Raw genomic sequence first — 13,294 nt, 5'->3', positions numbered from 1 at the left:
CGTCAGCTTTGACCGTAGAACTTCATGCTGCTCCAGGCAAGTAGTTAATGCCTCAATAGCCTCTGCCGACAATTCCTCCATTCACCCTAATCGTTTCCACTTCAGCTACATGGTCAGACAAGCTCAGCATGTCTCTCACAAGCGTATCGAGTTTGGAGTTGATCTTGTGACCCAGGTGGTGAATTTCTTATCTTAATCGGTCATTCTCCTTTTTCGGATCTGTTTATAATTCATTACTGGCCTCGTTATATCTGTTGACTTACTGGTTCCTCCAGTGCTCTGTTGCTCTGTACTTTGTCATTGTCACGGTCCGGTGTGTGGGAATGGAAAGAGAGGACCAAAACAAAGGATGAATGGGGCGGAGTCTGAAACAAGTGTTCAGGAGGGCAGCCACGTGGTCAGCAGCATCACTACAGCTTATCTGGGAGGCCAGCAGCAGTGCCAGCGACGATCCACTGTAGACCAGTTGAGGTTGCCGGTGGTGCAGCTTGGCGCAGACCTCTGGCTTAGACAGAGCAGGACCAGCAGGTGCAGAAACCTACGCTGGGCTGTGCATGGATCACAGCAGGCTCAGGTGGCTCTAGCTGGGGGTGCGCGTAGCTTGCAGCAAGCACTGGATGCTGCAGATGGAGCTCAGGTTGAGGACTGGGTCTTCCGTCCCTTGAAACCATTACAGGTGGAGGAACTGGCCGAACCTGAAGGTACAGGTGCAGGGACGTGTTGGGTCCTGGCCGCTCTCAACCTAGGAGCAGGGACAGGCGAAGGAGCTAGCTGGACACCAGCTATCGCCACCCGAGGAACAGGTATGGGTGCAGGAGTGGACCAGGTCTCAGCTGCCCTGGGAGCAGGCACAGGAGCAGGTGACAGCTGGATACTAGCTGCCCCAATGACAGAGCTAGACTGAAAACACACACGAGAAGTCGATGATGACGAGCCAAGGAACTGTGGGAAACTGAGGGTTTAATAGACTGGATAATGATGATGAATGGAAACAGGTGGGAACACAGCTGAACTAGATCTGACTAATGACACAGGAAGTAGAACTAAACATAACACATACAGACAGATGACTAACACAATAAAACAGGAAACATACATGGGAACTAAACAGTGACAAAGTCCAACTGAAAAGCTTTGAAGCCAGATAACACACACCAGTGAGTTAAACTGCAGGAATGTCTTAAAGACATAAAGACCTGGATGGCTGTTAACTTTCTGCTTCTTAATTCAGATCAAACTGAGGTTATTGTACTCGGCCCTGAAAAGCTTAGAAATATGGTATCTAACCAGATTCTTCCTCTGGATGGCATTACCTTGGCCTCCAGTAACACTGTGAGGAACCTTGGAGTCATTTTTGACCAGGACATGTCCTTCAACGCACATATTGAAGGACATGAAAAGGACATATTGAAGGACAAGGAAATTTCAATGCAGATAAGTATATTAATGACGTAAAAGAAATTCACTGGACTGACATCTGCCTCGAGAATGACCCTGATAGGGCATTATCTATGTTTATTGAAAACTTTTGCTACCTGGCTGATAAACATGCCCCCTTAAAAAGATTTACTGTTAAAAAGAACTATGCACCTTGGTTAGATAACGAACTTAAGGTTGCAATGTCAGAGAGGGATATAGCAAAAGCAAAAGCACATAAGTCTATCAGTCCACAAGAGTGGGCAAGATATCGCGAGTTAAGAAATCAAGTAACTAAATTTAATAGGCGTAAAAAGAAAGAATATTATCAACTTAAGCTCAAAGAGGCCAATAAGGACAGCAAAAAGGTGTGGAAAGTTTTAAATAATATAATGGGTAGAGATCTTGCTCCGGTGATGCCTCACATCCACACGGGTGGTACGTTTATAAGTAAAGCCAAGGATATTGCCAATTATTTTGTGAATTATTACAGCAATAAAATAACAAATTTAAAATCTAATATGAGCAAAGGCGATCCCACCTTATCACGTCGTCTTATACAGGATGTTATCATGAATAATAAACTATGCCAATTTAAGTTTGAGGCAGTGAACGTGCAGATGGTAGAGCGCTTATTGACATCACTTCCTGACGATACATCCTCCGGTTCTGATAACATAGACAGTAAACTGCTCAAAGTTGCAGCCAAGTTTGTGTCCCTTCCTATATGTCACATATTTAATAAATCTCTGGCATGCAGCTTATTTCCATTGCAGTGGAAAGAATCGAAAATAATTCCGATTCCTAAAAACAAGAATGACATTTTTAATGGTGTCAACAGCAGACCTATCAGTCTGCTACCCATTTTAAGTAAAATTATGGAGAGGATTGTCTACGAACAAATTCAACATTATCTAATAGAAAATCAGTTACTCACTCAGTTTCAACATGCCTACAAACCTGGTTATTCCACCAGTTCAGCTCTCATTCACATGACAGATATCTGGTACAAATACCTAGATAAAGGGAATTTGGCCGGGGTGGTATTTCTGGATTTTAGTGCTGCATTTGATTTAATAAATCATGATCTACTGATAGATAAACTAAAATGTTATGGATTTTCACCAGCTGCTTTGTGCTGGATGGAAAGTTATCTGTCTGGAAGAAGGCAAAAGGTTTATTATAATGGTTATTTCTCGGAGGGCCGCGAAATGAACTGTGGTCTACCCCAAGGCAGCTGCCACGGTCCACTTCTCTACTCAGTTTTTACAAACGATCTGCCGTATGTCCTGGATAAATCTCATCTTGTAATGTACGCTGATGACTCCACCATGTTTTATTCAGCCAGTAGCCACTCTGAATTGACAAGCGTATTACAACTAGATTTGCTGAACGTGTTTGATTGGATAAGTAAAAACAACATGATTATAAATGTGACTAAATCCAAATCCATGTTAATAGGAAGTAGAGCACTTTTAATCAACAGTCCACGACTAAACCTTTCCATAGCTGGATCGGCATTAGAACAGGTCACCCAGATTAAATTACTTGGTGTTACCATAAACCACCACCTTTCATGGTCTCAGCACATCAATTCTGTTATTAAGAAAATGGGACAGGGCATAGCTATAGCTAGGAAATGCTCCTTTTATATTACTTCTTCAGTTATGAAAGATGTCATTAACGCATTAGTATTATCTCATCTAGAGTACTGCTCAATCATCTGGTCTGCAGCTAATAAGACAGATCTGAATAGACTTCAGTTAGTCCAAAATAGGGCGGCCAGATTAGTGTTAAGGTGTTCATACTATACAAGTATTGACAAAATGCATGATAAACTTTCTTGGCTTTCTGTACAAGCTAAATTATACTATGGCTTACTTGTATTTTTAAAGAAAACAATACTGTTAAACACACAACACTTTTTTTGTGCTCAGTTGCAGTATCCAGATGAAATTCATAATCATGCCACACGATTCTCAACCAACCACAATTTAGTAATTCCTCGTGTTAAAAGTAACTTTTTGAAAAACTCTGTTATATTCAGAGCATCGTTTCAGTGGAATAAGTTGCCTGAGGCAATAAGAGAATTGGCTTCAATTCATAATTTTAAAAATTACTTAAAAGCCTATTTAGGCAGTTTTTAATGTATTTGTAAAAATTGTAGAGGGTAATATCACTTGTAATGGAAATTGTGTATTTTGTTTGAGTGTTTTGTTTTGGTTTTCTGCTTTTATATAATTTTTAATATTCACATGTTTACATTTCAGTATTGTAAAACTTTACTGTAGATCTAATTGTTGTAACATTTTATTTGGAGATATTTGATGGCTTGGGCCCCAGGAATACTAGCAACCACTGTTGTGGAAGCTAATGGGGTTCCTTATAAATAAACAAATAAACAAATATTAAACAAATATGTAAGACTGCTTTCTTCCATTTGTGCAACATCTCTAAAGTTAGAAATATCCTGTCTCAGAGTGACGCTGAAAAACTAGTTCATGCATTTATTACTTCCAGGCTGGACGACTGTAATTCATTATTATCAGGAAGTCCTAAAAACTCCCTGAAAAGCCTTCAGCTGATCCAAAATGCTGCAGCAAGAGTCCTGACAGGGACTAGAAAGACAGAGCAGATTTCTTTTTTTTTTCCCTTCCCTTCATTGGCTTCCAACCAATCACAGCAGATGGCCCCGCCCCTCCCTGAGCCTGGTTCTGCCAGAGGTTTCTTCCTGTTAAAAGGGAGTTCTTCCTTACCACCTTTGCCAAAGTACTCATAGGGAGTCATATGATTGAATAATACATACTTTCTGTATGTATTATTTTAGGGTCTACCTTACAATATAAAGCTTCTTGAGGCGACTGGTGTTGTGATTTGGCGCTGTATAAATAAAATTCAATTGAGTTGAATCGAACTGGAAAGTGATCTTGAGCAAGTCTGTTCACTTCAACAACAAAGCCAGAAACCCCAAACAGAGTTTTGATTCATTTTAAAGCCTGACGCTGAGCCTTGTTCACTCCAGCTATTGTCCACCTGGGCCTCACAGGTTCTTTACCTAATAACCTTTTAACTTGATCGTTTTTAAATTACCTCCACCAAGGTGGTTTTGTTTTTGGTGGTGTTTGCATGTCATTCTCTCTACACACAATAGCCAGAAAAGTTTAAAATAAACAGTGATAAAACTGTAGGGCTGTTTTCAAGGTTTCAGTTAAACTCCAAATACAGGACTCGGGAAGTAACTTAAAAGCAGCTTTATTGCTGAAACTCAAGTAATTACAACAGGAAAACATGTAAAATTAGGAATAACAGAAAAACGTAATGGCATGAGCAATACACCAAGGAGACACACAGCTCTCTATTTACAACTGTTCTTTGTAGGTGTGTAAACCTTCCTGTAGGCTCCCAAAAATATCATTCTGTTCATCTGGACCTGACATTTTCAGTGGGAGAAGCGTTTCATCATCATCATCATCATCATCATCATCATCATCAAGTGACTTCTTCAGTCTCAGCTGACTGCAGGTTTCCAACCTTATAAACAGGACATTTGCATGATAACTGAAACCATCAGAATCAGAATCAGAAACTTTATTGTCATTGTCATGAGAACAACGAAATTAAGAATGGTCCCCGATCATTGCATCATCCCTAGCAATATCAAAATATAAATAAAACAATAAAATTCAATAAATAAAATAGATAGAATACTTAAAATACTAATAAGATATAACAGTAAAACATTCACATACATTCCCACACACATGCTTCAGACCGTGCATAGATTAACACAAGAGTGGCGTGATGGACATTTTTTTGTAGTATTCAGATGTGTTATTGCAGTTGGATAACAGCTGTGTTTGAGTCTATTAGTCCTTGCTCTGATTGCCCTGTACCGTCTGCCTGAGGGCAACAGTTCGAACAGGGAGTGGCCAGGATGTGAGGTGTCTTTTATGATGTTTTGGGCCTTTTTAAAACAGTGGGCGTTGTGTAGAACTTCCAGTGTGGGGAGAGGGCAGCCAGTGATCTTTTGGGCGGTGTTAATGATCCCTTGGAGTGCTTTCCTCTGAGCCCCTGTGCAGCTAGTGTACCAGATGCATATGCAGTAAGTTAGAACACTCTCAATGGTGGCTCTGTAGAAGGACACCAGCAGTCTCTGTGTGATGTTATTCCTCCTGAGAATTCTCAGGAAGTACAGTCTCTGTTGGGCCTTTTTCAGCAGCTCGGAGGTGTTCACACTCCAGGAAAGGTTCTCCTCTATATTGACTCCCAGGAAGCGGAAGCTTGCCACCCTTTCTACACAGTCCCCATTTATGAATAGTGGTTGGATCTCTGCCTTTTTCCTTCTGAAGTCTATTATGAGTTCTTTGGTTTTTGAAGTGTTGAGGAGGAGGTTATTGGCCTTACACCATGACGTCAGCTGCTCCACCTCGTCTCTGTACGTAGACTCGTCTCCCTTGGAAATGAGCCCCACCACTGTGGTGTCATCTGCAAATTTCACAAAGATGTTGCTGTGGTGGCGAGGAGTGCAGTCGTGTGTGTAGAGAGAGTAGAGCAGTGGACTGAGCACACAGCCCTGGGGTGAGCCAGTGCTGAGACTCAGGGCTGAGGATGTGTGATGGCCAACTCTGACTCTCTGTCTACGGCCCGAGAGGAAGCTATTGATCCACATGCAGGTGCTGTATGGAAGCCCCAGGTTTTGTAGCTTGGCCACCAGTTTGTGTGGAAGGATGGTGTTAAAAGCTGAGCAGTAATCCACGAAGAGCATCCGCACATAGCTACCATGCTCTTCCAGGTGAGTTAATGCAGCATGGAGTGCTGTGGCTACAGCGTCTTCCGTGGATCAGTTTTTGCTCTGTAGGCAAACTGGTGTGGATCCAGGCTGCGGGGCAGGGCTGCTGTGATGTGTCTGCGGACCAGCTTCTCAAAGCATTTCATTACCACTGGGGTGAGTGCCACCGGTCTGTAGTCATTCAGGCCGGTGATGTGGGGCTTCTTAGGCAAGGGGACTATGGTGGAGGACTTCAGGCAGAGTGGGACAGTCGCCTGTGCGAGGGATTTGTTGAAAATCCTGGTGAAGATCCCAGCCAGCTGTCCTGCACAATCCCTCATGGGCCGTGAGGTCAGTTTTCATGATCATTAACATGCAAATGTGCATGTTAATGATCATGAAATATGCAAACTTTGCAAATATGCAAAATCTGTAGGGATGGGTATCGTTTAGGTTTAATCCGATACCGGTGCCAAACCGGTACTTTTGAAACTGTGCCGGTGCTTAAAGAATGGAGAACACAAAATGGGTCCAAAAACCTCTCATGTTCAGCTGTTTTTTTGTAAAAAGATAACAATGTTAGCCTTTTCTGCAGCTATGGGACATATATGGTATCACTCTTGGCTGGAAGCAGTGCTTAAACAATGGAAAAAACACAAACTTTGTCCAAAAACCTCTCATGTTCAGCTGTTTTACACTTTTTCTTTGGTCATTTTAGCCTTTTTGTCCAGGGTGAAGGGAGCATCTGCCATCAAACAAGAGGACAGCTGCATGTAGCTATGATGATGTTTGCTAGTTCACCTTACATGCATTAATGTAATAACGTGGTTAGCCTACTCAACGTAACTCACACACGAACAACATTAAGCTACTCACGCAGAGAAGAACGGCTGCTGCTGCATCATCATCCTCATCATTTCTGCTACACTGGCAGGGCTAGGGGCCAGGACTCTCCTCTTCGGGTTCTTGGGGGATATTGCTAACTCCGGGTCCGATAACAGGCACCACACCCGCAGTAGATGTGCTCGGTGTGAGGTCTCGCAGCAAGCTATCAAATACGGCGCATTTCTCGGCTTTAAAAAAACGCTATGCGTCGCCAGGTGTTTCATCGGATTTGAGGTGTTACCTCCTTTGACAGTATCACAGTATCAGCTTAAAGCACTTGTTGCTGCTGAGTTTGCATCTTTTGCTGTGAAGTACAGCCAGACTTTTAACCGCTTCGCCTTGGATATTTTTAATCTGTAGCTCTGCTCTAAAAGAACGTATGTACCTGGGCCCGCCTACTATCCTCGGAAACGTAAAACGATTGGCTAGAATCTAAAGTGTATCACAGCTCAGGAAAATAAAGCACCGAAATAAAGCACCGAAATGTGCGCTGCTTTTCGGTCTGGTTACTAATGTTTATGTCAGAACCGGCACCGGTACCCATCCCTAAAAATCAGTTTATCAAATAAAATCAGCTGTTGATCAGCTCAGTGTGACTGACAGATGATCAGAGGTGCAGAGCAGCCAGTAAAAGAGTAGATAAGCGCTGCAGCATCTACATCACAAAAGGAGACCAGACCCTCCTCACAAACACCCCCACCTTCTCAGGACCGGGCTGAAGAGAGAGAAGGACTGGAGGGCTAGCATTGGCTTCATACTTAATTCCATTTCTCAGCCACACAGTCCAGAAACCGTGTCGAGGACTCACTGTGAGTTGACCCTTCCTGTTGATCGACTCTGTGGCCACTCCTAAAGTCCACTCAGTCTTTCCTTTAACCTGAACCTCAAAGTAAAATCTGCCTGAAGAGAAACTCTGCTCTCCTTAAACATTAAACACTGAGAAAATCTCTCTGGGTTGTCTGGAAGATTTTTCTTCACATTACTGTGATACACTTGTTTTCCATCATCAGACAGGATGAGTTTAGGATGAGCTGTATCAGGATCCAGAGTCACATCCACCTCATGCTGCTGGACCCTCTTCAGCTCTGCAGCCTCAACCAGCTTCTTCTTCATGAGTTTCCTGAGTGTCTCCTCCAGCTGAGCCACAGCTCTCCCCACAGTCCCCTCATATGATGGTGGACGGACTCTGACCTCTGTCCAGTCCTTGGTGGGTGGAGCAGCTTTCAGGGACGAAAAGCTTTGGAGGAGGTGGAGGTGGTCTTCAGAGTGTGAGAGCTGCTCCACCTCAGAGCTTCTCTTCATCAGCTCAGAGATTTCCTGTTCCAGATCTTTGATGAGACCTTCAGCCTGTTTCTCTGTAGTTTCCTGTTTGTCTTCGATCTCCTTCATGAGCTCCTTCAGGCGTCTCTCAGACTCCTTCAGAGCCCTGAGGACCTGAACACCTTCTGCTTTCTGTCTGTCTGCAGCATCTTTACTCATCTTCACTGACTATTTGATCTCCATAATCTTCAGTCATCTCTTCTGGATCATCTGCTGAATCTCAGCCTCTGTCTTCTCCAGCTCTGCCTTCTTTCCTTCATATTCTTCTCTCAGAGGAACAAACTCATGGTTCTTGTGGTCTAAAACAGAGCAGAGCACACAGACACGTGTCTGGTCGGTCTAACCCTAACCCAGGTCAGACACACCAGGCAGGACTTCGGCGCCTTCAGTCTGGGTCCAGTGCAGACGTCACAGGGTCTTCTCCTGGTTTGGCAGCTTGTTGCTCTGAGCTGCTGCTGCTGGCTTTCTGCTGAGCTTCACGTCTGAACTGAGCAACCATCTCAGAGATTAATGTGTTGACCCTTAACCGAGGTCTAGTGCAGAAAGTCTCTTTACTCATGGGACACTGACACCTCTGACTCATGTCCCAGTGCTGAGTGATGCAGTTTTTGCAGACGTTGTGTCCACATGGTGTAGAGACTGGATCAGTGAACACATCCAGACAGATGGAGCACAGAAACTGATCGCAGATAGCTGACAGCAGGCGTGTCTGCACTCTGAGGGAGAAAAAAATACATTTTTTATTACATTAAAAAAAAAAAGTTTTACATTACATTTAGATTACATTTTTAAAAAGACAGAAAAAGGTGTCAGTTTTGAACTCTTTACATGTGTTTCTCAGTAGTAGATATTACTACACTTTCTGGGTAGTGTAATAGAAAATTTCCATTATTCTCATTTGAAGTATTTAAGTGCTTATGCATATGCTTGGTTGTGACACTGTAATAGACTGTTCAGTGAACGTTTCTAAAAGTAGATGAACTTATTTCAGGCTCAGCAGTTGGAGAAGACGACTCCCTTTGCAGGTGCTGATAATGCCAAGGGCACAAAACAGCATACCCGCTGTTCTGTTAGGTTTCCTAGCGAGGCGCGTGATGTGTGGTGATCAGTTTGTAAATTCCTCCCTCTTCCTTGGAATGCATAAAGGACTGGGAGCACCACTCCTGTTTCAGAGCTCGCATGACTGAACTGTGATGTTTGATGCCTGGGAGCTTGAGGGTCCTGCGCAGTATCTTAGCTGTTCCCAGGACTGCGCTCTTCTGGACAGAGATCTCCAATGTTGTTCCCGGGATCTGCTGGAGCCACTCGCCTAGCTTGGGAGTCACCGCACCTAGTGCTCCGATTACCACGGGGACCACCGTTACCTTCACCCTCCACATCCTCTCGAGCTCTTCTCTGAGCCCTTGGTATTTCTCCAGCTTCTCGTGTTCCTTCTTCCTGATGTTGCTGTCATTCGGAACCGCTACATCGATCACTACGGCCGTCTTCTTCTGTTTGTCTACCACCACTATGTCCGGTTGGTTAGCCACCACCATTTTGTCCGTCTGTATCTGGAAGTCCCACAGGATCTTAGCTCGGTCATTCTCCACCACCCTTGGGGGCGTCTCCCATTTTGACCTCGGGACTTCCAGGTTATACTCGGCACAGATGTTCCTGTACACTATGCCGGCCACTTGGTTATGGTCTATTTGGTAAAGTAAATTGAAGTAAATCTGTTGGGCATCTTTCTTCGCCTTTAGACAATAATTCTGATGCAAAAGAGCCGAACGGGACAGGCAAAAAAACAAACAAAAAACAAAAACCAAAGATAGCGGAGGGCGTTACACAGCAGCTGTTTTGTTTGACAGCCCTATTAAAGATTAACATCAGTCTGCACAGGATGATCTGATATCCTCGTGTCGGTGTTGTTCCCACATCATCATGCAAATGTTGTTCCAGGATCAACATTGCAACTGACCAATCACATTGTTGTGACGTTATTCTTTTGCACGCCAAGCCATTCGTGCATTTATGAAATTCCAATGTTGCAAGGACAATATCAGTTCTGCTTACTGTTTATTAAAGGGTCAGGGTCAGGGTCCGTTGATTGGCGGACAGAGGCGGTTTTTCCCGAAGTCGCAAAAGTATGACGTCACAACATTCTGATTGGTCACTTGCAATGTTGATCCTGGAACAACATTTAGTATGATGATGTGGGAACAACACCAGCACGAGGATATCAGATCGTGCGTCTGCACGCGCTCCAGAGAGCTTTTCTTCACATTCTTTAATTCTCACTCGCTTTTGCAACTTTGTACTTTTGTGTTACTCGCAGCAACGACTCCACTTCATTGTTAGTCCATTTGAAAAACTCGCTGCTTTTCCTGCGACGTTTCAAAGAGCAGGAAAGTAAATAAGCGGCAGACAGAAATGAGGCAGGCGCATGCGCAGCACTGGAACGTCAGCGTTTGCAGCTGTTTCAGTGTGGACGCACAACTCTGTGAAAATGACTGAAAACGCTTGTGTGGACGCGGAGCCGTGGACGTAGCTATGGCTAAGCTCTCCTGCCTGTGCTCTGGGTTTCTGCACTTGGGTTCGGTTCTGGTACTGAATACTAGAACTAGCACTGTTAACAGAAGAGTTATTAAGGGCAAACCTTTCCTGGGTGTCTTAGCTAGTGATCAGCTCCAGATAAACACCATGGAGGAACCATACGAGAACATGTCATATTACTTTATGCTGTATGTCTAAAATGTGAGGATATTATCCAGTAATATTACAATCATGTAAAATATAATTGTAGTATTGGCGTTACAACAGACGGACGACGTGTCCAGGATGTGCCCTGGCTCTCACCCAGCATCTTCTGGGACCCTGAATCTAAACAGCATTGAAGAAAACTGATGATGAAGATTGCACCACCCTTTATTTAACTCAAACTTAACTTCCTGTTTTTAAGTTCATGATAAAAATCAAGTCTGAGAAACACTGATCCTTAAAGAAGAACAGCTCTGCTAACAAAACTCTGGCCATTAAGCGACAAATACATCACAAATCTTCGTACTGCATCACAATAAAGGCCTCGAGTTCTATTGTTGTTATTGTGAAAGACTGGATAATCATCAGTGTTCAAATTCTGAGCACTAAATCACTGTGACTTTTACCTTCCACAATAATGATTCAACACAATAAAACACAGCTCAGCTTTTATTTTGAAGCTGGGTTTTGGAGAGCTGGATGTAAATGTGTCTCCAAAGCTCTCAGCTTAGCTTCTGTAGTTTAAATGTGGCTGTAAATAAAATGCAAACATCAGCCATGACGGAAACGCCACTGTGAGCTACACGATGGTTCTCTGTGTGAAAGGACTGACAGTCTCTGATTCACGGGTCTGTCTTTGAGTCTGTTGCTGCTCCGTAACGCTCTCTGTGACAAAGCTTCCTCTCTTTGTGCTCTTCCATGTCTTTATATATGTTGGTGCCACAGTGGAGAATGTTCTTCTAACATGCACGATGTTTGCAGCGTTTTCATTTACAGCTGTAAAGTAACACAACACTCACTGCAGCCTGAACGTCACATGACCACCGGGCAAGTAAGCAGAGTAGGGAGGAAGGGCGTGCATGAGAGGTGTCTGCACAGACATGTCTACTTTCTGATGAACGGGGCCATGCACTACACCAGCAGGAGACAAACCGGTCATGCTGGTATCGATCCAGTACCAGTGGATTCAATATTTGGATTGATCAGGTCACTCCTGATCAGTGCCGCAGTGAGACAGTTTCAAACAGCAGATGTTTCTACAGCGGATCTGTGGCTAAATGAGCCCATTTGTATTGAACCAATGTGACTGTGACGAGTCAGCATGAAGTCATCTGAGTCATCAGAAACAGGAAGTGTGATGCACTCAGCACTGCTGCTGAGAGAAACCTGATGGACTCTGGTGAATCCTCTCTTAGACCCTAACAGGACTCGACTGCAGCTCTGCTGCTGCGCTCTCACTTTCACTTTCTTTAGTAACATGACCTCTGACTTCACATTTTTCAGGCGTTGCTCCGCCTCTACCTGCAGCTGTTTGTCTGGTTTTGCTGCCTCTTCCTTTGCAGCAATCAGCTGGTTTATACACACAGTAATGACGGCCTCAGGTGAGAAACTCACCTGGATTTCCAGCAGACTGAAAGTTTCTGGTGGCCACTGATGGAGGTCACAGGTCTGAGCTGAAATGATGCTTTAAATCAGCGGTCCCCAACCCCCGGGCCTCGGACCAGTACCGGTCCGTGAGTCGTTTGGTACCGGGCCGCGAGAGTTGAGGCTCAGGTGTGAAATGTGTGGTTTTCAGGGTTTTTATCGGTTTTCAGCGTTATTTTGTTATCGTTTTTATCGTTAACTCGGTTTTCCTGGGTCTTTTCACGTGTGTTATGAATACATTTTGCTTTTTTTCTGTACCAGTACTAGTTTTATTTTGTTGTATTTATCCGCGACACCTTAAAGGCCGGTCTGTGAAAATATTGTCGGGCATAAACCGGTCCGTAGCGCAAAAAGGTTGGAGACTGCTGCTTTAAATAAAATATGTTAGAAATGAATTCTTTAAAGCTCTGAGTTTTTGTCCTTCCAGCCTGTTCGACCTCTTTAGTTTGCTGTAAACCACAGACTTCACTACGTTTGTGGGAAACCATCACAGCACTGAATGGTTGCCAACTGTTTGACCATCAAATAAGGCCACCTCTGGCATGCCGAAGCACAACGCACAGCCAGCTGGACATAGTTTAAACATGTGCTGTATGTTCATTTCTTTTAACAAAAATGCAGTAAAATTTTGGTATTAATTTCAATCAATACCTCGTCTAAAACAAAGACCAGGACAAAATCACAGTAAAATTAGATTTTGGGGCCATCTGTTGGTCAGAAAGTGGCATTGCAACATACGGGACA

At 43.7% G+C, this 13,294-nt stretch overlaps 1 protein-coding gene across 1 annotated transcript; it reads right to left on the bottom strand.

Annotated features, from left to right (window-relative positions):
* Positions 1–7,887: 7,887 nt before the first annotated feature.
* On the bottom strand, positions 7,888–8,764 carry LOC113021623 (zinc finger protein RFP-like). The gene has a single exon (XM_026166322.1). The coding sequence runs from the start codon at positions 8,546–8,548 to the stop codon at positions 7,919–7,921; it is 630 nt and encodes a 209-aa protein (XP_026022107.1). The 5' UTR covers positions 8,549–8,764; the 3' UTR covers positions 7,888–7,918.
* Positions 8,765–13,294: the final 4,530 nt, after the last annotated feature.

The sequence above is a fragment of the Astatotilapia calliptera genome, chromosome 5 (assembly GCF_900246225.1).
Source record: "Astatotilapia calliptera chromosome 5, fAstCal1.2, whole genome shotgun sequence".
In the NCBI taxonomy this organism is placed as follows: domain Eukaryota; kingdom Metazoa; phylum Chordata; class Actinopteri; order Cichliformes; family Cichlidae; genus Astatotilapia; species Astatotilapia calliptera.
This window is presented reverse-complemented; position numbering and strand designations above follow the sequence as displayed.

Excerpts from the sequence above, each read along its gene's own strand:
- LOC113021623 (XM_026166322.1), bottom strand. The coding sequence starts at position 8,548 with ATGAGTAAAGATGCTGCAGACAGACAGAAAGCAGAAGGTGTTCAGGTC.